The sequence below is a fragment of the Mauremys mutica genome, chromosome 4 (genome assembly GCF_020497125.1).
Source record: "Mauremys mutica isolate MM-2020 ecotype Southern chromosome 4, ASM2049712v1, whole genome shotgun sequence".
Taxonomy (NCBI): domain Eukaryota; kingdom Metazoa; phylum Chordata; order Testudines; family Geoemydidae; genus Mauremys; species Mauremys mutica.
Window position 1 is genome coordinate 101,274,683 of NC_059075.1, and position 27,735 is coordinate 101,302,417.

General features: G+C 40.9%; 1 protein-coding gene across 2 annotated transcripts; it reads right to left on the reverse strand.

The window, feature by feature from the left end:
• Nucleotides 1–5,908: 5,908 nt before the first annotated feature.
• On the reverse strand, nucleotides 5,909–27,735 carry PSMA1 (proteasome 20S subunit alpha 1). Of its 2 annotated transcripts, none has more exons than XM_045016950.1 (10): nucleotides 27,729–27,735; nucleotides 20,593–20,637; nucleotides 14,519–14,620; nucleotides 13,852–13,955; nucleotides 12,972–13,060; nucleotides 12,154–12,224; nucleotides 11,130–11,259; nucleotides 10,280–10,359; nucleotides 6,740–6,844; nucleotides 5,909–6,229 (listed from the first exon to the last, which is right to left on the reverse strand). In XM_045016950.1, exons 1-10 carry the CDS (start codon nucleotides 27,729–27,731, stop codon nucleotides 6,173–6,175), a joined length of 786 nt encoding a protein of 261 aa, XP_044872885.1. In that variant the 5' UTR covers nucleotides 27,732–27,735; the 3' UTR covers nucleotides 5,909–6,172. The 2 variants fall into 2 exon arrangements, with proteins under 2 accessions (XP_044872885.1, XP_044872884.1); XM_045016949.1 differs by lacking the exon at nucleotides 27,729–27,735 and adding an exon at nucleotides 23,661–23,818.

A 27,735-nucleotide genomic window follows, 5' to 3' on the forward strand; every position in this document is an offset into this window, starting at 1 on the left:
AGGTGAAGATGACTGAGTTAGCTCCAGAAGCCAATATATTAAGTTTCTCAGGTTGACCTGGCTGATGTAGTCAATTTAATTTTTGTATTATTTAAAAAAAACAAACACTATTTTAGTTAAAAACCATTAACAAAAACAAACCTGATTTTAAAAAACTTAAATGTTTAATTAAATTAAAAAATTCATGCACTTGTTTTGTTAAAATATTACGTTTGCTGTTGAAGAAAAAAACCGAGAATACATAACGTTGTTGTTTTAGTTAAATAAAAAAATTTAAATGTCTGTCTGGTGATGTTCTCCTCCTAATACAGCATGGCAAGAAAATCCTCCAAATATTAATGATTAATCTGTTGAATTGGAGATAGATCACCTCCCAATGACTCCATAAATATCTGCTTCAATTACCTTTGGTATATGAAATAACCAATCATTCATTTTCTGATATAGCTGTAAAATTAATCTGAAGTTTTCAAAATAAATCACTTAAAAAATGTATAGTGTGTACCTTCTAAAAATGAAACCTATCTCTGAGTTGTGAAGAATATGTATTAAGGTTATAACAACCAACAAGAATGCACTTTTATGTAGAAATCCATGATTAAACTGAGTCTTCCTGACTAGTGATTTAAATCAAATTGATTTAAATCAAATCCATCCTGTCCCCACCGAGCTGTCCACACCCAGATTGCACTTCACAGAACCCTGGTACTCTTGAGGGAATTCTGTACACAAAAAAAGTAAAAAAAAATAAAATTCTGTAAATTTCTGCATATTTTAATTTTCAAAACACCACAATATAATCACACCATTTTCAATTATTTTGGTAATTTATTTCAAAATACTTGTCAGCAAATAATTAAAAATGCTGTGATTATATTATTGTGTTATTTTGACAAATAACGTTTGCAGAATTTTAAAATTTTGTGCACAGAGAATTTAATTTTTTGGCACAGCATTCCCTCAGTAGTAATACTTTTATCGTTGAAGAAATGCCTGAAAAAAAATCACCATGAGGTCCTGCAAGAAGTTGACAAAATAGAAAACTTAATTCATGAGAGACAAGGTAGTTTTTTACTGGACCATCTTCTGTTGGGTGGAAGGTACAACCTAGCTTGGTGCTGCTTGAAAGCTCACCAGTAGTTTGTCCAATATTCTCTTACCTACCTTGTCCCTGATATCCTAGGACCAACAAGGCTACAACACTGCAAACAATTCATAGCTATCTAATGAATTCTTGTTCTGTATTGCTTCTTGATGGCATAGGTTCCTTTAACTAGTAACTCTTCTCTCATACTTAAAAGAGGTGCGTCCCCCATAGTAAAGTAGTAACTGAACCCAAAGAGTGCGTAAGTGCAGGTTTTCTCAAAGAAGCAGCAATTTCTACTTACTGATTCTTTCAACTCATCTTGAGTGGAATGCTTAGCCTAGCTTGCTGACATCTTTGGACATTTAGACAGGTTGAACTCCTCTCTTCCGGGATGGAATATGAATGTACTGTCCATGTATAACAAAGTAGAAGCATTCAACAGATATTTTGGAAATTAGACTTCTGAATATGAAGAGGAGACTTCTAGTAATTTCCCCTTGTTTCAGGTTTTGAGGAAACAGAGAAGCCAACTTGAAAGCACTCATAAAGCCTGCAACTGACTTCCACTATCCAGGAACTCAGATTTTGGCTGTCTCTGAATTGGCACCATTTACCTTTAGTTGCTGAAGTTCAAAAGTTCACATTTCTTTTACATCTTTCTATTTTCATGAGTCTTAGATAGCAAAAGTAAAAACAAAATAATTACCTAAAAATTATTTATCCAGTTCAAGCTGTGTATGGCATCTTACATCACCAAAAAGGCAAATATAGTGCCCATATTTTAAGAAGTGTGTGGGGGGGGGGAGGGAAGGAGAAGAGAAGAGAACCCGGGGAACTACAGACCACTCAGCCTTACTTCAGTCCCTGGCAAAATCATGGAGCAGGGCCTCAAGGAATCCATTTTGAAGCACTTGGAAAGGAAGGTGATCAGGAACAGTCAATATGGATTCGCCAAGGGCAAGTCATGCGTGACCAACCTGATTGCCTTCTATGATGAGATAACTGGCTCAGTGGATTTGGGGAAAGCAGTGGATGTGATATATCTTGACTTTAGCAAAACTTTTGATAGGGTCTCCCACAGTATTCTTGCCAGGAAGTTAAAAAAGCATGGATTAGATGAATGGACTATAAGGTGGATAGAAAGCTGGTTAGATTGTCGGGTTCAACGGGTAGCGATCAACAGCTCGATGTCTAGTTGGCAGCCAGTATCAGGCGGAGCGCCCCAGGGGTCTGTCCTGGGACCCGTTTTGTTCAACATCTTTATTAATGATCTGGATGATGGGATGAATTGCACCCTCAGCAAGTTCGCAGATGGTGGAGAAATTGATACGCTGGAGTGACCTAGACAAATTGGAGGACTGGGACAAAAGAAATCTGATGAGGTTCAACAAGGACAAGTGCAGAGTCTTGCACTTAGGAAGGAAGAATCCCATGCACTGCTACAGGTTGGGGACTGACTGGCTAAGCAGCAGTTCTGAAGAAAAGAACCAGGGGATTACAGTGGACAAGAAGCTGGATATGAGTCAGCAGTGTGCCCTTGTTGCCAAGAAGGCCAATGCCATATTGGGCTGTATTAGTAGGAGCATTGCCAGCAGATCAAGGGAAGTGATTATTCCCCTCTATTCAGCACTGGTGAGGCCACACCTGGAGTATTGTGTCCAGTTTTGGTCCCCCCACTACAGAAGGGATGTGGACAAATTGGAGAGAGTCCAGTGGAGGGCAATAAGAATGATTGGGGGCTGGGACACATGACTTATGAGGAGAGGCTGAGGGAACTCGGGTTATTTAGTCTGCAGAAGAGAAGAGTGAGGGGGGATTTGATAGCAGCCTTCATTACCTGAGGGAACAAGGGAGAAGGAGTGCAAGCTAAAATAGGGAAAAAATATTTAGATACATGGGATGTATTCAAGTCAGCAGAGCCAGATGAAATTCATCCTCACCTGCTTAGGGAATTAGCTGAAGCAATCTTGGAACCCTTAGCAACTATTTTTGAAAACTCATGGAAGACAGGTGAAGTCTCAGAAGGCTAGAGAAAGGCAAACATGTACCTGTCTTTAAAAAGGAAAACAAAAAGGACCCAGGTAATTATACACCAGTCAGCTTAACTTAGATACCTGGAAGGATACTGGAACAAATTATTAAATAATCAAGTTATAAGCACCTAGTAGAAAACAGAATTACAAGGAATAGCCAGCATGGATTTGTCAAGAACAAATCATGCCGAACCACCTAATTTCTTTCTCTAACAGGACTATTGACCTAGTGGATACGGGGAAGCAGTAAACATGATGTACCTTGATTTAAGTAAGGCATTTGATGCACTCCCATATGACATTCTTATAAGCAAACTAGGGAAATGCAGTCTAGATTAATTTTCTAGAAGGCGGGTGCCCAACTGGCAGAAAAACCTTATTCAAAGAGTAGTTATCAATAGTTTGCTGTCAAAATGGGAGGGCATATGTAGTGGGGTCCCTCAAGGGTCAGTCCTGAGTCCGGGACTGTTCAATATTTTCATTCATGACTTGGATAATGGAGTAGAAAGTATGCTTATAAAATATGCAGATAACATCAAGCTGGGAGGGTTTGCAAACATTTTGAAGAACAAGATTAGAAGTCAAAACTACCTCAACAAATGGGAGAATTGGTCTGAAATCAACAAGATGAAATTCAATAAAGATAAGTGCAAAGTACTTCACTTACGAATTGAAAAAAAAAATCAAATGCAGAACTACAAAATGGGGAATGACTGGCTAGGTTAGAATGAGAGTCATTCTAACTGTGTGGTGCAGTTGCCAAAAAGGCTAATATTGTTCTGGGTTTTATTAAAAGGAGTGTTGTATGTAGGACACGGAATGTAATTGTCCAACTCTTCTTGGCACCGGTGAAGCCTCCACTGGAGTAGTGCATCCAACTCTGGGTGCCACACTTAAGGAAAGAGATGGATAAACTGTAGAGTGTCCAGAGGAGAGCAACAAAAACGATAAAAGATTTAGAAACCTGACCTATGAGGAAAGGTTACAAAAACTGGGCATGTTTAGTTTTTGGGGTTTTTTGGGGAGGGCGGGGGGGGGGGGGGAGAGAGAGACTGAGGGAGGGACCTGATAATTCTTCAGGTATGTTAAGGGCCGTTTTCAGAATGACTGATCAGTTGTTCCCCATGTCCACTAAAGGCAGGACAAGCAGTAATGGGCTTAAATCAGGAGCAAGGTTAGATATTAGGGAAAAAACTTTTTAACTATAAAGGGAGGTAAGCTCTGGAATAGGTTTCCAAGGGAGGTTGTGGAATCCCCATCACTGGAGGTTTTTAAGAATAGGTTGGACAAATACCAGTCAGGAATGGTCTAGGTTTACTTGATCTTGCTTCAGTACAGGGGGGCTGTACTTGATGACTTCGAGGTGCCTTCCAGCCCTACATTTCTATGATTTTATGAAAATACAAATCCCACTAACATTTTTGAAATAAAAATGTTTAAATACTTCTTAAGAAAACACTCCCATATAGTTTTTGCAACCCAACATGACAGCATTGTGCATTACTGCACGAGAACCAGAAAGTGCAAATAATCAATGTGGGGTTAGTAACTTACACAAGAAAATATGTTAAAGAACTTAATTTTAACCTGACATTTAAGACAAAGAATGAATCCATGCCCCCACCCAGTTATATATTACAAATACCTTTCTTACAACACTAAAATCTAATACAAAGGATATGAGTGTGGAACACCGTGGAAATGAAAAATAATGCTGAGTTCATTTGCTTATCACATTTATAGAGCTCCATTGTGCTAAGTGCAAAATGTATTTGAAACTCACTGTAACTTCAGTTGGCATATCAGAATTTATAGCTAGTAGCAGCAGTCTCATTGAAAAGCAGCTTCATTAGAGATGTCCCATATAGCAGCACAATATTAGAAATTGCAAACTGTTTTAATGTTACTTTATCAAATTAATATTAATCAAATAAAATGCCTAATGTTGATATGATTTATGGAACCTCAATGAGAAACTTGAGATAAGCTGATCTGTAGAACAGTGGCAAAGAAAGTCTTGTTATTTAAAGATAATTTAGATTCTATGGCATTCAACTTAAACCCAAACTGTGGCTAAACACTGACTGTGTCATGTGCTGTAGACTGAGATCCATAAAATGCACATGCTTAGTAAGGCGCAACACAGTCAGGATGGCTTTGGGGGCTGGTAATGTCTCTCGTCCCAATCCCACAACTCACCATTTATTTGGTATAAGAAATGGCCTGTTTCCTCATGACTGTTTGTCATCAGTTCATTTTAGCCCAGTTAGTGCTCTGAAAGTCCCTACCCACTTGATGATTGTTTAGTGGCTCTTGTGAAATGAATTTATTGACTCAGTTCATTTCTAAATGAGCAGGGATCCAACATCATTAAAACTGACATCAATAAAAACTGAGATTATTGAATGGAGGCCTCACCAGAAATGCTAAGAACTGACAGCACAGAGTAGGGAACAACCCTTATTACTAGACTTTCAGGTCAAGGTTGAGACATTGATAAGATGCAAAGAAGCTTGTGCTTCTGGATCTATTCTCAAGATAAATTGACCTTCATTTCCATTTGTCAATTCAGCACCTTTTAAGAGCACTAAATTCATTTTTAAAAGAAGTGATGAAGTCCACTGGTCAGCTACTATTTTTGTAGCTAACATAACAAATGGTTAAATATCTATTGGTACCTAGACACCAGTCTGATGTGTGCCGTAAAAATATATATGAAGAGAGAATGCGAGTAATTTGACCAATTATTCTTTTGTGTAACAGATTAAAAACAAATCAATATAGCAAGTTTCAAGAAAGAAAAATTTATTCCAGATGCCCTTACAAGACAATCTGCTCTTCATACAAAACAGATAGTATTCGGGTACTTTAAAAAAGAAAAGGTGCCCAAGTATGACTTCTTTGATGTCAGTTTAGGGATATCTGAAAATACTCTAGGACTAATTCCCCATAGTGTATTACTATAATATGCACTTGGTTCAGGGTAAAGATTAATGGATGAACATTCCTATATTGTTATATATAGGTTAACACATGGGCTTATCCACAAACATTAGTGCTCCATTGGTTCTTCTGCCTTTTCTGCAGGTTCCTCAGCAGGTGGAGCAAGCTTAAGGAGAGGGGAAAAAAAAAAAAGATTTTACTATAAAAGGGCAGAAGTCAAACAGGAAAGAGACAGCTTTGCACAGGAATTAACTGAGAAAGTTGGCAAAAATAAGCCCACACATGTACGAGGCTCCCATAACCCCCTCATGAATATGGAAACAAGGCAAGCAGAGGTGTACAGGCCCCAACATGTAATACTCCACTTTCATCAGAGGAATGGCAGAACTGCGTGTTGGGACTTACAGAATCTGCAAGCTGCATCTTTGAGTTAAAAGGTCAGGGTAATAATATTTTATACTTGTATAGAGCTTGGCATGTTCAAAGCACATGTAGCCAGGCACAGCCAAGGTGAGAAGATGGAAACAACTTTAGAGGGCTTTCTGCTAATTCAGACTAGTGTGGTTAAATAGACTTCTTGTCCTTGATCTTCAGTCTTATTGCAGAGGATTAGATATGCCATCTCAAACAGGAAACAACTCAAACTATTTTTAAGATCATTAACTAAGTCACATACCTTCCTCTGTGGTCTCTCTTCAAGTCCCTCCAGGAATGGAGCCACATCATCATCATCATAGATAGTAAACTCCATTTCTTTGCCAACAATTCCAATGGAAACATTCTGTTAAGTACAATGTTGAAAGAACTGAGAAACTGTCTCTTGTGAATCTCTAACATTATGCAGCTTTTACTTGGGAAATGCATCAATTACAGCTTCCTCCTAAGATTAAGATACATTTGGCACAGTGAATCAAATTAAGAAAGGAAATTCTCTATCAGATTACTTTATGGTAGGCTTCCTTAGAAAAAACAAAGTGAGGGAGGCTCACTCTCTACAAGGATGCTATCATGTTCCAAAATGGTATCAGCCAAAAATGCAGTTTGATGATTTCAGACACAACAGGTTCAACTCCCTTTGTTTTTTAGTTGTGTTTCAGCATATATAAACAAACATAGCATATGATTTTTCAGTATTGCTGGTTTCAGCATATATTTAGTATAAATATTTTAACAAACAAAACTGTCTAAGGGCTTGGCTACACTTGAGAGTTGCAGCGCTGGTGGAGGCTTTCCAGCGCTGCAATTAGTAACCGTCCACACCTGCAAGGCACATCCAGCGCTGCAACTCCCTGGCTGCAGCGCTGGCTGAACACCTGGTCTGCTTGGGGTGTAGCGAGTGCAGCGCTGGTGATCCAGCGCTGCTCATCAAGTGTGGACACACACCAGCGCTGTTATTGGCCTCCAGAGTATTAGCAGATATCCCAGAATGCTTTTAACTAAATTACTCTTTGTTTTGTTATGCAGCCTCTCTTTTGTTGTGAACTCGGAGCTCCGGGAGCTGCTTATCAAACACCTCCTGTTTGCTGTGATCAATCTGTACCTGACTGTGAACAATCAAATGAGGTAACCCCTGTGAATGAGGCAGGCAGGGAGTGAGTGTTTGCTTGACAGAAACAGCGGGGGCAGAGGGGAGAAAGGGAGTCCGTTGGATGCAGGCTGTTTGCAGTTAAGAGTTAAGGGTAAGGGATCGGGAACATTTTCTGATTTTGCAAGACAGGAAGCTAACACACAGTGTTGGCTCCAAAAATCCACTCTCTCTCTCTCCCCCGCTCCCTGTCACACTACGCCCCCCCCCCTTTTGAAAAGCACGTTGCTGCCACTTGAACGCTGGGATAGCTGCCCATAATGCATCACTCCCAACAGCGCTGCAAATGCTGCAAATGTGGCCACACACCAGCGCTGGTAGCTGTGAGTGTGGCCACACACCAGCGCTGTTCCTACACAGCTGGATGACCAGCGCTGTAAACTCCCAGCGCTGCAACTCTCAAGTGTAGCCAAGCCCTAAGATGAAAAGCTTTTATTAACCCTGATTCAAAACCCACTAACGTACATGACTCTTCCTTTTGGAATTCAATGGATCAACCCAGAAGAGTACCTCAGGAAAACATTACTGTTTTAAGTTTCCTGACACCAAAAACAAAATGCAAGACTTATCTTAACTTAACCTTTAAGATAATCAAACAGACCTAAGGCCAGATTCTGATTTTAGCTATGCCAGTGTAAATCCAGAGTAATCCCAATGCATTCCACAATCTAGATTTCATTTCAATTAAAATTAATGGAATTTCAAGTAATTTATCTGATTACCCAGAGTATGAGTCATCTTCCATAAATCTTTAAATATTAAAATTTGCAGCCTTCTCTCATTGTCTCTTATCCTATGTGTGCACTTGAGTTTCTCAAAGGATATGGGAATGCGATCTAAACATATACTTTAAGAAAATAATAGTAAAAACCTATTGCACTATATTATCAGATTGCTAGTAAGGCTAAAATTAGTAACAATTTTAAATTCTGCATAGAATTTACTGTACTTCTGCACATCTGATTCAATAAATGATGTCAGTGTGGGACTAAGTATGGTTATTTCCCATTTTATTTGGCATTGTTCTAATATCAGATATTTCCGGTCAGGTGTTAAGTTATGATTCCACAGTATTTCTATATTACCTGCTGAGTAAGAATTATATCAATTTTTATCAATACAAGGAACTACAAAGCCTTTTAAGGAATGGACTAAAATTGTCCTAAGTTGTTCAAAGAGATGGATCCTTAGAAAGTGGCATGACACTTTGGTAAATTAACATGACAGAACTGGGTAAAATTAATGATCGAACTGAAGAACTTGATGTGACATGGAAAAAAATTCTGAAAGCAGAGGTACAAGGTATCTAAGGATATGGCTTTTTGGTAGAGATAACAGCTGTGGAAATTGGCCGAGAAGTTCAAGACTTTATAAAAATGTTTGTTGTGTGTTCATGGTTTGTTATTCACAGGTGTAGGTTTAGTTAAAGAAAAATCTTCATGGATTTTTAAATAAGTTCTCCATATGATGCACAATGATAACCAATGGGAATCGTGCCTAAATCTCTGCGCATCCCACCAGCCATATGCCTTTTTTTCAATAGCCTTGTACTATACCTGAATAATATTACTAGACACGTAAAATATTTAATGAATGCTTGGACATAGGCATGAATAAATGAACAAATTTCACTACTACTTTAGAAATTTTAAGATTTAACTCCAGGTATTAAGTTAAAATTCAAAGTGTAAATAAGAAAGAGCACATCAAAAACAAAGAAAGATGACCAACATAACCATTTGGGATTTGCTTCATATTATGACCAACATACTGCTTCATATTATGCTCCAGGAGCTCTGCAGCAGCTCCAGAATGTGCAAGACTAGGCTAATAGTTTTGAATGGGGGCTAGTAGCCAGAAAGGGGACAAAAGAAAATTACACAATATAATTTTTTTTTAAAGTTACCTTAATATAAGTGTTTAAAAAAACTGGTTCAGATGAAAATTCTCATTGACAGTATTTTATGAGCCCCATAGAAGAAAATGTTAAGATACTAAAATTTCCCTTACACTGAAAAAATATATAAAACCTATCTTATAAACCTACGGACAAGGTCTCAGGGCCAGAAATCACGAGATAAAAATCAATGCTCCAGCTCCCTTTAAATTGTTTTTAGGGGGAACAGTGCAGTGCATTTAAAAAACCCACAAACATGAAGGTAAATACTTTATCTTGAAGAAACCAACAGAAGATTCCAGTTAAAAGTAAATGAACATTTAAACATGAAGCTGAGTCACTCTATGCTGTAACTAATTTTGTTATGTTCAACAAATCTTAAATCATCATCAATAAAGTTACTAAAGTAAAGAAGAGCTATCTTACACAGGAATTTATGAGACTAACAAGGGAAACTTCACTAACAAGGGAAACAGTCTTCTATTTAGCAATAGCATTATTTTGTTACGGTCAAACATCAAAAGTTCAGAAAGTTGCACTGTAATCTATAAGATTAAGACTCAGAACTGATAGTACACTGATAGTATATGGAATTAGACTCACACTTGAATATATTTTACCTAAATACTGATGTTTGACTCCCATACTTAAAATGAGGATTACAGTACACACCCATATTTAACACCAACTCTGTCACGGTAATTTCTAGTAAGAAGGAAGATCCTGGTGTTTACCTTGGTGGTGAGATCCTGTTCTGCAGGAAGGGTCTCTCTGAGAGCCCGCAGACCATGTTTAACTAGCTCATTCAGGTTACCTACAAACAATACACTGTCATCAGAAAAACAGTTAAACATACAGTATTGTTTCCCGAGACACTTCCCTCCCCCCACCTTCCATTCCTAGCTGGAAAAATAGTCTGGCTAGCTCTGTCCCCAAACTGCTTTATGCATGTTGCTTCTTTGATAGGTAACTGGAAATCCAATATAAGTATGCCATAAGGAACTAATCCTCCCCTTCATTCAAGACAATTAATTAAATCACAAAAGTAGTATTAGACTCTAAGCTAATGGCAGATAAATCCATCTAGGTACTTATATGGTGTCTGGGCCATGATATCTAAGCTGCTTTACCCCCCCACGACTCTTCAGTGGCCTCTGATAATTATTAAAAACAAAATTAATTTGGGATTTAAAATCCACTTCTTATTTACAGATTAAATATTAAGCAGACAAAACATGCATATCTTGAAATACTATCCTCTCTCTGAAATGGAAAGAACATCACTTTCTCTAAAAACCAAATTCATTCGTCCTGTTTAACTCTTTCTCAGGTTCTCCAGGCAGACACTTTTCCTCCATTTGGCCTGCTAAACAACTGAAATAAGTTAGACATGAAAACCTTCAGTGTTTTGAATCTAGTTTCTTTCTTCCTCCTGATTTACATTGGATATTTCTATTCAACGCTTATATCTTCCCCTTCTGCACAGCAGTAAATAAATATTACCAGATAAGATGCGATATAAACAAAGCAAGCATATATTTTAAAGATCATTAGAAAATGTAACAGAAGAGTCTCATCACTCACAGTCAGCAAACTCAGTCATGTGCCTCTCCAAATAAGTTCGAGCTGACTGTGAACGAGCACCAATGGACATAGCTTTGCAGTCAAAATAGTTTGCAGAAGGACAAGTTTGGAAGATGTGAGGACCCATATCCTGGCAAAAAAAGGTGTGAATTTTATAAACTGTTCACAGGAGGGCATGCAGTTTTCTAAAATATTTTTAGCACTAACTCTGTCACATGATGTGTGTGTCATATATGCATGAAGGTATGTTTTATACTGTGCTTCACATCGCAGTTCTTACATAGTTGCTTCAAGCCTAAATTTTCTAAATTGCCCCTTTTCATATGTCCTTTAATCAGAAGTTTTTATGTAAGTTCAATGGAGGCCACTGAAAACCCTGTTTCTCTATAAAATCCTATAAATTGTATTGATCTTATATTATGAATAGATCCCATTTTATGACCTGGAATAAATATTAAACACATTTCCCAGTGCTTCCCACATGTACAAATGTCCAAACCTGTTCAGGGCTGAACCTTGGCATGCAAGATTCAATCAGGTTGCCCACTATCTTCAATTTGCTTAGTTTGTAAGATCATCAGGGCAGTGACTTGTCTGTGCTACACAGAACAAACGGGATAACCAATTGGAGACACCTTAAAGGGGCCCTGATTTTCAGAAGTGGTGAACACCCACCCTCTGAAGGTCAAGCCCCCTTAAAGTGTCTCACCTTGGGCCCCAAAATCATTAGCCATTTTTTAAATTCTAAGCCACATGGATAAAGCCATATGTATACATATATACATCAATATCCACTCCAGGGACCTGCAAAAAAATTACCTTCATTTAACATTTAAGAGAATTAAGTTTCAGGGTCAAGAAAAAAAAGGAGGTTCCTCTAGCCATATGAATATTGATAAGTACTGCTACAGTCAGCCTCCCTCCCTCTCAACAAAAGGTTAGTTGCTACAAAAGTGAAATATTTTACTGGCTGCATTTTTCTTTTGGATAAATTGAAATGGAAACACACACACACACAACTTACATCATAACCTGCAATGAGCAGTCCTACACCATATGGTCTTCTGCCGTATCGCTGTGTTGGTATCTGGGTTTCTTAAACAAGCTAAGGTTCCTTGTGAAGATTCAAGTTAATACTTTTTAAATTTTATTCTTAATCCAAGTAAAACTCCATCAGAACTGCTATAGGTTTGTTAGCCATTTCCTGTGGTGAAAATTTTTTTTCCAGAGAAACAGATCTCATCTGTCTTGAGCACCAATGGTAAGGTCTTCTTCACCTCCAATCAGATCTATAGCAATTAGCTTCCCCAAACAAAGTGACTGGTATATTCAGGCAAGTAATATGAGTGACTGATTTTATGCTAGTCTGGCCAATTTCATCCCCTTTCCATTTGATACACTTGCTTTTATCAAGTACAATCAACGTACAAAATGCTTAGTGTGTTCCAGAGATGGGCAATTAAGGTAAATGAGGCAGTAACATTAAATGTTCTTTTTCCATCAGAAAGTGACATTATCTGGGGCTTTTTAAGTGTTCCAGAAAACAAGTAAAAAAATTGTTTCCAGTTCTACAATAGGTCTTCTGCATGGCACTTTATTGCCTTGTCTACTAATTCCATGGATGAAGAAAGGATGGCCTCCCAAAAAACAAACAAGATCTTTGCATCTATTTCCTGTAACTTTCGAAGCAATCTTTGCTTGAAATAAAACAAATATTTTGATATAAAAGAGTTCTAAACACATCAACAAAGTGAAAACTGAACTGAATTTTAAGAAAAGCATGGAGTCATTACATTTCAAATATATATATATACACACATCTCTAAAACATAAAAAGGATACTGCTTCCAATTAGAGACACTAGACGGGACACTGGAAGAGGTCTGTCAAACACAAATCTAGAATCCAGACACTCCTGACGCATGAAATTACTATAAGAAGAGCAAATAAAAATATATGGATCACAAACAGAAGGAAGCTTCTGCAACTTGATATTTTCCTCTTTAAGCTTGTGTGCATGTATATAATTTATTACTGTTTCAGCATTGCTACGAAGACCAAAAATGCCACTATAAAATTTTATGACCCATCATTGTTGTTTAGAAGACAATATGCCTGAAAGAATATTGTACAGATGAAACCCTATGAATGAAGGCAAAATGGATATTTATAGAACATGCAGTGAAGAGGGGTTATTTGGAGCAAAATGAAAAATTAATAGGAAATATTCCTTTGGAATGTTATTGCAATTAATATGTAAGTGGTCCTTAGTATGCCTTTTCTGTCCCTTTCTACGCAACAGAGGAATCCTTCTTGCTCATTTTATATTTATATCGTTTGCCAGAACCACACAGCCAGCTGAGAGTTCAAAAGAATACCTCTCTAGAGTTTACCTACATCACTAGCTGAAGGAATTGTTAGTAGCCAATGTGTGATGTACACTTCTGAGACTGCTCAGTCTCGACCAGCTTGGGGAAGCAAGATATTGGACAGGGAATAAAGCCTAGCAGTTAAACCCTGGCCCTACTGAAGTCCATGGGAATTTTGACATTTACTTTAATAGGACAAGGCTTCCACCCCTGGTTTCTTGCATATTAGTGCAGGACTAGTAACCATAGGCAAATTCTCTTAGCTGGCCTCATTAAATGACAGTATGAGAAGTCTGTGTTATTTTACTTCATTATTACTAGAGTATTGTACACATTAGTCATAAGAAACTCACCACAACAGTCTTGCATCAGCAGTAAGCCCAGCAATTGAGATGCCAATATGGTTGTCAACATACAGGATTTTTTTCTGATGAGCTGCCAGTTCAGACTGTGCTCTCTACACACAAAAAAGCCATATTAGTCATAAAAATTATTGCGACAGACTTTAAACACTGTGTCAATCAATAGGGACAATGCTTTAAAAAAAATTGTGAGCAACTATCAATAAGGACTGAACTTACAGCCCCAAATCTGTAACCCCAATAAGAAATGTACTTAAGAAAAAAAAAAGTGGGCTTTCAAGTAAAAGAGATAGGAAATAAATAAGATAAAATATTTACAATTTTTTTGGGAGGGTCAGTTGAACCAACATATATTTGGCTTTATAACTAGACAATGTCATCAATTTCTTCCATTTCCACCACAGGATTAAGACCCATTTTATCACAGATTAATCAAAATATTAGTAGTTCTACACCAGTGCTAAAACATATGAAAATATGTAAATCTTACTTTCTAATGTACTAAAGAAAAAAGTTATAAAATTTGTCTGCCCCAAACCAGAAATTTACCTCCTCTTATCTGACATTTTAATTTAACAACGATAAAGGCCTTGAATTGACCATGTTTGCGCTTGCAAGAAGAAAAAAGTAATTCCAATGTTTTTTTTCTTAAACTTACCTTTAGAGCAACCAGAACTGCATGGGTTTTTGATTTCAGCCCCACAGTAGCTGAGCCTTGCTTCACAGCTTCCATAGCATATTCTATTTGATGAATTCGGCCCTACAGAATGAAATAAATTAACAACTCTAAAATTGACTCTCCATATAAGAAAGGTAGAGACTCTGCAAAAACTACACACAAAGGGTGAAATCCTGGCCCTATTCAAGTAAATGAGAATTTTGCCATTGACTTAAGTGGGCCAAGATTTCACTCAATATTAATTAAGAACAGAGTTTCAGTCTCAGCTGAAATCAGACCTTTAACTGATTGGTGCGTGTTGGTTTTACATTTATCACAACAGTGAAAGATCTACCAGAAGTATCTGAAACACTCCTTTATTTTCCACTGAGATGATAAGGAATTTCAGTAATAGGGGATAACACATTTCCTGTCACAGAGTACTCTGAAACCATTATGGGCCCATATACATCTATTTATTGACTAAGAACTGCATGGTTGACACAGAAGATCACAACTCGTGTCAAAATCCTTTCCAGTCATTGAAGTGTATATTCTTGACTCTAATACAAAGATTGACAGCATGCACCATTAAGGCCTGATTACTCCTTTATGCCACCATAAACAGTAACAGATCTAAAAAATATTATTGTGGTGTTACACCACTGCATCTGCTGCACCACTGCCTTAAGTCCACCTACTAATTTTTATGTATTTATTTTTAAAAAAAACCAAGAGTTTGTGGAGAAATAATTTCAACCTGTAGAGAATAGCTATTTTAAGTGTTCCTTTTAAACACATCTTTGTCATAGTATCAAGGTACTTTACAACTAAGTATAAATAATATCAGATACAAAATAAAACTGAGCAGGAGTTAAGGCAGTAATTAGTCATCAGTAACAAATATCTTAAGGAATGTTAGTTTTAAAAATAAAAACAGGAAATTCAAAGTTAAAAGTCACACAGATGAAAAAGCTGGAAAGAACTAAAATGCAGAATTCAGGTACCTAGAATGTGAACAATACACTTATGTCTCACCCCATATAATGTCTGTATATCACTAACAAGTACCATATCTGATTAACAGCAATTACTTAGCTGTTCATCCTAAAACACTGGTGTCTGGGGGCATATTAAATCTCATATACTTCAGCATTTCACATGTAGCTTCAAACCATGTTTGCTGCAGTTTTTATATGGCTTAGTATATGTGGCATAAACACAAGGGCATATAAAGTTTAAGATTTCTTCTGTGGATAGTTAAGTTACAACACAGCATCAGCGTTTTATATCAGACAAGCAAGATAGGAATTGGGTAGGTCTTTGGCAAACGTAGTAGTACAGCACTCACATACTATGGTGATGGGAAACTTTACAGAAGACACAGTGTAGTAACATAACACCTTTAATTCAAGGATGTGACGAAGTGGGAATGTTCTTGATGTGTTATTTGAATGCTGAGTGGGGAGTATTAACCTGGGAAGGTTGCAGGGGAGTTTTGCTGGGATTGCCTGCATTGGGGAAGGGAGCATACCTGAGCATGTAACATGAGAACCCAGGAGGTGGGTTGGAGGCCAGGTAACCGGGAAACTGGACAAAGGACACAAAGGCTGAGGGAGGAGCCGGGGGAGACTGATGGCTAGAGGGAGTTTCAGTTTGGAGCTGGCTGGGAAATGGAGAGGGCCACCCCGACCAACAGGGCTGTGGCCTCCCTGGGGCCCCCAGATGGACTGAACTAAAGGGGGTCCTGTTGTCTGTACCAACAAGACCTCTTTTGGACGGTGTTCCTGTCGTCTAAATAAACCTTCTGTTTTACTAGCTGGCTGAGAGTCATGGTGAATCGCAGGAAGCTGGGGGAGCAGGGCCTTGTCTTCCCCCACACTCCGTGACAAAGGATCTCAACACCATAGCTTGAACATTTTACCAGACACGTACCAGTCTGCAGTCAACACTACAGAATAGGGAAGGCTCAAGGGCAAACTTGTAAGATTGTAACTGTGGCAGTCTGGCTTCTTGACACTACCAATTTCACTTGCCTCAAGAAAACACCCTACCCAACTGGTTAGCTGCTTTGAAATGAGATCTGTCACTCGTAACAGGGCATATAATCTCACAGTAAAGATCTGTGAAGGCAAATCTAGGCCTCACGATTTTGAAATAAACTTGAAAACTCAATAAAAAGTAAAACAGACAACCCTGCATTGCTTTATGCTCAGTTCAAGTTTTCAAGGTTATTTTCACAAGAGGCTAGAAACCATTATTAGTTGAAATTTTATTTACCGAATTTGTATTTGATGAAAATTTTCACTAATAATAATTGCCATGCAGAAACAGTAATTTTAACACTTTACACTAACATTAATGAACTTTTTAAATAGTGTACATCTCTGATTTTGCTAAAATCAGAGAAGTGAGTCAGTTTTCAGATCTCAAAATTTCTGTAATTTGCTACAAGTATCTGAAAAAAGATTGGACTCCCAAAAACTTGCAAAGGGACCTCTTTAAAATTCTTAAACTAATTAAGAGGTTTGCTTGTTAGTTTTCAGAAGATTCATTCTCCACTCAACACTAACCTCTGTAAGTTTTGAAAAGGTACAATATATTATTCATATCAAAAGGTTTAATTCCTGCTACATGTAAATCTCAATGCAACCTTAACTTAGAGCCACTATGAGGCTTCCATAATTACACATTGTATATTACAGCAGATACCAGGTGAATACATAGAAAATGAATAAGACACTAACTACAGAATGTTAGTGCATCACAGACACAACTTGTCCTTTTATAATTCAATTCTTTGCATTTTCCCACTCTCCATTTTATGTTTGTAAATATCTCATTAAATATATTAATTAGGGTGGACAGAAATCAATGATTTTTTTTAAAATCTGTTTTTAATTTAAATCAGATTTTTGATAGGTTTTTCCTCAAAAAGCATTCTATCTAAAGATAGTTTTAATTAAGATACATTATAGCTCAAAGATATCTCATGGAATAGGGATTATAAATTCTAATTCTATAGTATGAGACAATAGAAGAAAAGTTTTATAAACGAGTTCCAATAGTTCATGGATTAGGGACCTAATCTTATGGGGTTCCAGGGGCTTCTGTATAGAAAGATTAACCTAAATAATCTATCTACCCAATGGGACTCAGTACACAGTCTAGAAGATACCATTAGTTTTACAGTTCTCAAACTGTGGATTTGTGTCTCCAGGGATAACATGCTTATTAACAGCAAAATAAATATACAGAGGCGAGAAATAACAGACCTCAGCCCTATTGTCCCTCTGCAGATTTGTGTACACAGCGTCAATCCCTTACCTCTCTCTAAACGTGCAAAGTTTCAAAAAGTTCAATGAATAGATCTGGACAAGGAGAAGAAGTCTGGAGATAAACGTGAGAAGGGAGGGACAGGCAATAGAAACAAAAGTGAAACTGAGCAGCATATTCCAGAATGCACTTTTATGTAGACATCTGTGATTAAATCGAGCCTTCCTGACTAGTGATTTAAATCAATTTGATTTAAATCAAATCCATCCTGATATTAGTCCATAAAGTTGCTTGTGTACACCTATTATGTAACTGAATGTTTGTACATTTCACATTACAAAAGCAACCTGAAGTGTTGGATGACTGCCCCCCAGCAATACTCCAACATTAGAGTTTAAAAAGAACTAAACACACTCCTGCAGAACATATCTAGTATATAGTTATAGAGAGAGAGAGAGAGAGCGCAAAACACTAGTTAATAAAATTATTGTAAAGTCCAACTATAAAAACAAAAATCACAAAATTCATCCTCAAAACTGCATATTTAACAGTTCCTTGGTGTGTTAGGCACATGGCATTATTCATACTATGGTTTACAACATTCAAAGGTTGCTTTATGGAGCAGCACTAGCAGCATCATAGGCCTGGTCTACACTATGCGTTTAAACCGAATTTAGCAGTGTTAAACCGAATTAACCCTGCACCTGTCCACACAACGAAGCCCTTTATATCGATATAAAGGGCTCTTTAAACCGATTTCTGTACTCCTCCCCAACGAGGGGAGTAGCGCTGAAATCGGTATTGCCATGTCGGATTAGGGTTAGTGTGGCCACAATTCGACGGTATTGGTCTCCAGGCGCTATCCCACAGTGCACCATTGTGACCGCTCTGGAAAGCAATCTGAACTCAGATGCACTGGCCAGGTTGACAGGAAAAGCCCTGCGAACTTTTGAATTTCATTTCCTGTTTGCCCAGCGTGGAGCTCTGATCAGCACAGGTGGCGATGCAGTCCCAAATCCAAAAAGAGCTCCAGCATGGACCGTACGGGAGATACTGGATCTGATCGCTGTATGGGGAGACAAATCTGTTCTATCAGAGCTCCGTTACAGAAGATGAAATGACAAAGCATTTGAAAAAATCTCCAGGCTATGATAGACAGAGGCCACAGCAGGGACTCAGCACAGTGCTGTGTGAGAAGCGTAACGGAAAGAATCAAATGGATGCTCATGGAGGGAGGGAGGAGGGACTGAGGACTCCAGCTATCTCACAGTCCCCACAGTCTCCGAAAAGTATTTGCATTCTTGGCTGAGCTCCCAATGCCTGAAGGGTCAAAAACATTGTCCGTGGTGGTTCAGGGTATATCTTGTCAATTTACTCTTCCCCCCCGCCCCATGAAAGAAAAGGGAAAAAAAATCATTTCTCATCTTTTTTCAATGTCACCGTATGTCTACTGCATGCTGCTGGTAGATGCGATGCTGCAGCGCTGAACAGCAGCATCCCCTCCCCTTCCTTTCCTGATGGCAGACGGTGCAAAATTGTGGAAAACCGTCCTCATCATCCCGTGAGTGCTTCTGGCTGGCCTCGGTGAGGTCGGCCGGGGGCGCCTGGGTAAAAATGGGAATGACTCCTGGTCATTCCCGGCAGATGGTACAAAATGCTTGGTAACAGTCCTCATCATAGCAGCTGGAGGCTACCTCCCCCTCACTTTATCTCGCTAAAAAGTCAGTGTTTCTTATTCCTGCATTCTTTATTACTTCATCACACAAATGGGGGGACACTACCACGGTAGCCCAGGAGGGTTGGGGGAGGAGGGAAGCAACGGGTGGGGTTATTGCAGGGGCATCCCCTAGAATGGCATGCAGCTCATCATTTCTGCGGGATCTCTGGGGCTCTGACCTGGAGCGGCTGTGCTCTCTGGTTCTCTAGTATACTTGCCCCATATTCTAGGCAGGACTGACTCTATTTTTAGACAAAACATAAGGAAGGGAATGACCCAGGGAGTCATTCCCATTTTTGTCTATGCGCCCCCAGCCGACCTCAGCAAGGCCAGCCAGGAGCACCCATGACAGCAGCAGACGGTACAGAAGGATTGATAACCGTCATCGCCAATTTCCAATTGCAAACGGTGCAAAATGACTGATAACCATCATCTCATCACCAATTTATAATAGCAGACGGTGCAATAGGGATGGTAATCGTCTCTGCTACCTTGCAAAGGCAAATGAATGCTGCTGTGTAGCACTGCAGTACCGCCTCTGTCAGCAGCATCCAGTACACATATGGTGACAGTGACAAAAGGCAAAACAGGCTCCATGGTTGCCATGCTATGGCGTCTGCCAGGGCAATCCAGGGGAAAAAGGGCGCAAAATGATTGTCTGACGTTGCTTTCATGGAGGAAGGATTGAGTGACGACATTTACCCAGAATCACCCGCGACACTGTTTTTGCACCATCATGCATTGGGATCTCAACCCAGAATTCCAATGGGCGGAGGAGACTGCAGGAACTATGGGATAGCTACAGGATAACTACCCACAGTGCAACGCTCCGGAAATCGACGCTAGCCTCGGTACATGGACGCACACCGCCGAATTAATGTGCTTAGTGTGGCCGCGTGCACTCGACTTTACCGGTTAAAAAACTGGTTTCTGTAAAATCGGAATAATCCCGTAGTGTAGACATACCCATACTCCTTGAGCTACCAGAACAGGTCATCCACTGCCTTCATGCCACTTCCATAATAGTGAAAAAAGAGAAAAGGAAAAATGGAAAGCAAGTAGCACGATTATATTCTTTTACCTGAGGGCTCCAGACAGTGACATCATTGTCATACTGGTTGCGAAACTGTGAACAAAACCAATTCATTAGTATGACAAGAATACGCAGCTGGGAAAAGAAAACCTTTGAGCTTTCAATGATATTAATTTTCTTTGCTTAATACAACATATACAATTTCTCTAGTCTAAAACAAGAGCTCGACCACAATATATTTTTCTGCACATTTATCATTATTTAGTAAACACAACATTACTGAATCAGCATAATACTTACTGTGATCTGAATTACTTTAACACAAAATGACACCTCAAAATATTTTCAGCATAAAACACATAGCATACATTTAACTTGCATTGTGACCCTATATCCTCTCTACAGTACCTTGGCAACAAGAAATTATGAGAAAAATGCTTTTTAAAGATATTTAACCCAAAAGGCATCACCAGCCTCTTAACACATTGATGTGTCTGCATCTGAGCAGCAAACAGCAGCAACTGTAACTGGGCATCTTGATATAGCTAGTTTGGGGGCAGTGGAAAGCTTCGCTGCACTATAATCCCCAGAGAAACATGCAGAAATTCCTATTAATTTCCTGCATGGGTTAATGATAATCCTGTCTGCATTAACGAACACCAATTCCAGATTGTCTACAGATTTTTTGGGTGGGAAGCCAGAGTGTTCTAGCATGGACAGCCAATCAATTACAACAAAGCTCTCTTAGGAGCCATGTTACTGGTGAGGAATGCCAAGCTGCAGCAAAAAGAAAATTGTCTAGTCTTCACTGCTAGTATTCATTACAGAGACAACTCTAAACCTGACAAGAATCAGGTCAATTTCATTCTGCTGTTGCTTGAAAAAGTAGTACCCAGGATAATAGTTCTAGGGCCTAACTGTGGTGAGGAGAAATATTTACACAAAGCCTGGGGGAGAGTTGAGTAGAATAGGTGTCCCCCTTCACCTCCCACCCGCCAGAAAGTTGCAGAGGTTGAAGTAGCAGACACAACCTTAGGGCAGCAACAGGAGGCTGGGGAAGGTAAGTAGAGTCCTCACTCACCCTAGCTACAGACAGGTGGCAAGGAACAGGGAGATGTAGGGTAACAGAAAATACTCTTTTCTACAAATCTAAAGGAGGAAGGGCTTCACATTTATCTTGACACCAACGTCTTGTCTATACTCCATAAATTTATTGTGCTATAAACTTTGTAGGCCCTCTGTAGACTTATAAAACACAGTCAATCCACTCACAAAGATGTTACAAATGATTTGCAATGTGACATATACATTTTGGATTAGACTTGCTTTTTCCAGGGGGTAAATACTGATTTATATTTCAGCCAGCATTGGTTTAGTGCAAGCATGAACAGTACTAAAACAGCTGAAACTAGAGCAATTCAGACAGTCCTCCCACTACTGTTCCACATATGGCCTTTCAAAATCCCCCAGCTCAATTGTTCTGTTCCAGTTCTGTCCACACATTACTTTTGGTGAATAGAGATGCAGTAGACCCCAAAATAGACTATACACTGACTGAACTATAGCTATTCCTGTCATCTCTGCTATAAGAGACTCTAGCGTTGGATCCCATTACTACACAATATGATCTGTAAAATACAAACGTGTCTTACACTGCTGCGGTTTTCTACTACGTTCTTGATGGGTCAATTAGAAAAAATACTGCCTAATGAATTGTAAGTTTCTAAAGCCAACTGTGATTAAGCTGATAGGCAATGCTAGCTTGCAATGTAAACATTAAAACTTTAGGCCCCTTTCCTGCAATAAGTACCCTACACACAGAACCCTGTGCCTGTGGATAGTCTCAGCAAAATCAAAGGATTACTGTGCAATGCAGGCACATGGACCATTAACCTAACAATTCATTGTTCCTAAACTAAAGCCCCAGTTCAGCAAGGTATTTAAGCATTTGTAACTTTAAGTAAGTAAGGGAGCTACTCACATGCTTAGTTAAACACATGCTTAGGTACCTTGCTGAATCATTCATGGCTTAAAACTCCAGTCCTGCAATTGTTTCATTTTCTGCTCTGTGATTTTTGTTCTACTGAAAAATAAGTGTTTGTTTTTCCTCACAGGAAGTTAGTTAACTAATGATTTCAAAATGCACTGAAATAAAGAGTTTGTTTGCATTTGAAACAATTGTAAGAAAATTATACAACAGCTACTGGTATGTAATTTCCTTATAATGACATCTTGTACATAGCTACCATGGGGACTGACCTGAAAGGACAGCAAAAAGCTACTACTGGCATGGCATAAAGCATAATAAACTCCTGGATTTACATGATAACTCACACCACTAGTCAGGTACATTAACGTTACTCACAAGTGCAAGTATCTGGGCCTATTTTTTATGTTTATATACAGTGACTTGTAAAATATTCTCTTATTGCATATTAAAGCATATCTAAAGTACACAGGGTTTGATTTTATGTTCTCTGTTATTCCACTCCTCTTTTCGGAATTAGACATTAAAAGCTACTATAATTAAACTTGGCTCACGTGGAATGGAATCAGATGGGGAAACCTATATACAGGTTTGGCTTGTGTGGGCTGAGAACATGGGAGGGTTATATATGGGCCTGGGGTAGGCCTGTGTGTGGAGGGAAGGGGATGGGTGGGTGCTGGTCTGTCTCTGAATGGAGACGGGGTTGCTGTGGAGAGGAGAAGCTCTATGTGATGCAGGGAGCTCAGACGCTAGGGAAGGGGGCCAGTCGCTCTGGGGGATGCCCTGTGGTGGGGCAGGCCGGTCTCCGGCAGCGGAGGGAGATCGCTCTGTGGATGTGTGTGGGTCGGTCGCTCTGTGAAGAGCGGGGGCGGGTTTCGCTGGGCTCGGGCCGGGAGAGCGGAGGAAGCCCCAGGACCCGCTAAGGGCGAAGCCGGGCCAGGCCGTCCCCGCCGGCTGCCGGAGCTGCGCGCGGAGATCCCCGGCCTGGCCGCACATGGGAAGCGCTGACTCACGGCCCCTCCCACTCCCCGCCACCGGTTCGGCCCGGGCTCGGCGGCTTGGCAGCGGCCCAGGGCTCGGCGGGGGCTCGCTCCCTGGGCCCGGCCCGCCCCAGCGACCCCTTCCTCACCATCTTCCTTCCCCCAACTCCGGCGCGAGCCTCTGACCGGCGAGCAGCTCAGCGAGCGACAAGTCTCGGCTGAGAGGCTAGAACTTCCGCCCTCTCCCCCAGGGAAGAGCAGCCGCTCCCAGATTCATCGATCGAAGGGCGGATGCGGCTGTGCCTCCACCTCCCCCCGCCCCTAGCCCAGAGAGAGGCTCCAGCCGGGGCCCTGTGGAGCGGGAACACGCTGCGGCCTACGCGAACCGCGCGTGCGCAGTGCGGAGCTGGGGGAGCGACGCCGGCAAAGCCCGCCTGAGCTGCGGGCCGCCTTCTGGAAGGAGGCGGGGCCAAGAACCCGCCGCTCTCTCCACTGAGGGCAGACCCGTGACTGGCCCCAGCCTGCGCAGACCCGGTCACTGCCCCGGGGGGGGGGGGTGAGGTGGCAGTGAGAGGCCGCGTCGCCCTCCAGCCCTTTTCACTGCAAACTCGCCAGTGGCCTCGCTGCCCTCCGTTTGTCTTGCCGGGGCCTGCACCAGCCAACCAGCCAGGGGACGTACGCGTCCCTGGGCCGCCGCAGCGAGCCGCACCCTGGTGCGGGCCAGCTCCCTGCAGCTTCTTTTAGCGTCTCACCCAGACACTGGCAATGGGTGAAAACATTCCTAGGCCTGTGTATGCGGCGCTGCCAGTGAGGTGCAGTTTTTTGTTCTAAGTGGCAGTTCATGTTCTTTGCCAAAAGCAGAGTTGAAGATTTTTTTTCAGATGCACCGTTGCCGATGGAAAGTTCTCTCTAAGATCCATAGGCGAAGGAGACATTGGATGCTGCTTTCAGTTCCTCAGGCTCCAGTGTGACATACCTTAGAACCAAAGGGAACGTAAAATGAATGGCATTAGTTGCTTTGTAGCAGTGCTTCAACTGACGGATAACATTGGCCAGGATTGCATAGAACACATTCCTTCTGAATAAAGGCTCAGAGTCATCTTCCGGGGTGACAGAACATTATTCCTCAGGTGTCTCATAATGAAATGGTTTCTGTTTCCTACCTCTCTTCTGCAGTAATGGTGGCAAAATTCTCATACCTTTTGTCACAAGGCAAGCTTCCAATAGAAGTTTGGGACACTGATCTTGAAGTTGCATTAATTCTTCAATAACATCAGCAGTGAGAGATTACTCTGATCAAGAGAGATTCCTCAGGCTTGTAAAATCTTCTTTTTCATCAATACTTAGAAGACTTTATGTTGATGGGCTTGTGCCTTCTGGACTAGGGTAGAGGTGGACAAACTTTTTGGCCTGAGGGCCATATCTGGGTATAGACATTGTATAGTGGGCCATGAATGCTCATGAAATTGGGGGCTGGGGTGCAGGGGGGTTGAGGGCTCTAGGTGGTGCTAGGGATGCAGGGTTTGGGGTGCAGGAGGCTGCCCTGACCAGGGACCAAGGGGTTTGGCGGGCGGGAGGGGAATCAGGGCTCGGGTGTGGGGGGGTTGAGGGCTCTGGCTGGGGGTGCAGGCTTGGGTGGGGATGAGCAGTTTGGGGTGCAGGAGGGTGCTCTGGGCTGGGACCGAGGGGTTTAGAGGGCAGGAGGAGGATGAGGGTTGGGGCGTGGGTGGGGGCTCAGGTGGGCAGGCTCCGGGGGGCGCTTACCTCAAGCAGCTCTCGGAAGCAGCAACATGTCTCCCTCTCCAGCTCCTATGCGGCAGCAAGCCCCTGACCCTGCTCCCCAGTAGGATCTTGACGACCAAATTAAAAATTTTGATGGGCCAAACATAGCCCATGGGCCATAGTTTGCCCACCCCTGGACTAGGGCCTGGGAAAGTGTATCCATTTTCCCCACTTTACTTGGGGCCTGTGTGAGACTTTAGTAAAAGTCACTGGCAGCTGTGAAATTCATAGATATTTTGTAATAACCGAACAATTTGTGAAGAGTGCACATATTATGCAAACAATCATGCTGCTCCTATGTATTGTGTGCATACAAGAATGAACACAGTTCTGCAGCACTATTCATATCTACTGAAACAGAAGAGGGTGATACAGGCTTTTACAATAACAGTCTCTGGACTGAATTTATTCTTATTTCCCATGTCGAGTGCTTACTTTCCATACTCATATTTAACAGGTTCCCATTGCAGAATTCCCACCCCACTCCCAAACATTTAAAAATCATTAAGACCTAGTAAAGGTTTTTTGTTTTTTTTTAATTGCCTTATGGTTTCAGAGCCATTAGGGTACACTCAAGTCATGTTTTCAGATTTTTCTCTGTCACCATCAGAGGTAAAAATCTACTTTTTAAAAAATGGAAGCTGAGATTCTCACATAATCACTTTACTCCAGGAGCTGGACCTTTAATTAAAAAAAATGATATGATACATGACAAAATTACAAGAGTTCGCAACACTCTTGTTGTACAGCAGCACTATTGTTGCTCTTGCACAATATTGTAGGTAGCGGGGAATATCTTAGCACCTATGCCCTTACACTGCAAATCCAGGGCCTGGGGTGAGTTTCAGAGGAATAGCATGGATCTTTGAACTCATCACCTCCCTCTCAAACGCCTCTGTACCCTCAGCATTATGATCCTTTAGAGATGCTAGTTCAGGTCTCTATTTGCTCCCCTGCAGCTGCACCAAGCCCTCTACTGGTAAGCTAAAAATGTGCTCTATTATACCTCTCCATGGTTGGATGCAGAGTGTCCATCTTTACTATAAAAAAGTATCTTGGATGTTTTTTATGAGAAATTATTGATGAATTGAAATATTATTTGTTTGTCATGCCAGGGCTTTCTCATGGCCTTCTTTCCATACAGGCTTTTAACATGATGGGCAGGGCTTAAATTCAGCCAGAGCTGTCCAGAGCAGACCTGCGGTAAATATTTTCAGGCACCTCCTGCAGAGTAGAAGCCCCAAACCCCAGTGTGCCCTGTAGGACTGAAGCCCCCACACTGGATATTTTCAGGCACACCCTGCCGGACTGAAGCACTGAGCCCCAGCATGACTTACAGGGCTAAAGCCCTGAGACCCACCTGCCCTGTAGCTGAAGTCCAGAGCCCCGAATGGGGAGGAGGGTGTGTGGTGGGCTCCAGGAAATTCTATGTGAGAATTTAAGTCCCAATGATAGGTGTATCTCATAAGAGTTATGGATTAGGACTAGTATGTCTACTTTATATGTTCAGTATTTTCTGTGCTAAAAGTATCATAGAATATCAGGGTTGGAAGGGACCTCAGGAGGTCATCTAGTCTGACCCCCTGCTCAAAGCAGGACCAATTCCCAACTAAATCATCCCAGACAGGGCTTTGTCAAGCCTGACCTTAAAAACCTCTAAGGGAGGAGATTCCACCACCTCCCTAGGTAACTCATTCCAGTGCTTCACCACTCTCTGAGTGAAAAAGTTTTTCTTAATATCCAACTTAAACCTCCCCCGCTGCAACTTGAGACCATTACTCCTTGTTCTGTCATCTGCTACCACTGAGAACAGTCTAGATCCATCCTCTTTGGAACCCCCTTTCAGGTAGTTGAAAGTAGCTATCATATCCCCCCTCATTCTTCTCTTCCACAGACTAAACAATCCCAGTTCCCTCAGCCTCTCCTCATAAGTCATATGCTCCAGCCCCTAATCATTTTTGTTGCCCTCCGCTGGACTCTTTCCAATTTTTCCACATCCTTCTTGTAGTGTGGGGCCCAAAACTGGACACACTACTCCAGATGAGGCCTTACCAATGTCGAATAGAGGGGAATGATTACATCCCTCGATCTGCTTGCAGTGCCCCTACTTAAACAGCCCAAAATGCTGTTAGCCTTCTTGGCAACAAGGGCACACTGTTGACTCATATCCAGCTTCTCGTCCACTGTAACCCCTAGGTCCTTTTCTGCAGAACTGCTGCCTAGCCACTCGGTCCCTAGTCTGTAACAGTGAATGGGATTCTTCCGTCCTAAGTGCAGGACTCTGCACTTGTCCTTGTTGAACCTCATCAGGTTTCTTTTGGCCCAGTCCTCTAATTTGTCTAGGTCTCTCTCTATCCTATCCCTACCCTCCAGCGTATCTACCACTCCTCCCAGTTTAGTGTCATCTGCAAACTTGCTGAGAGTGCAGTTCATACCATCCTC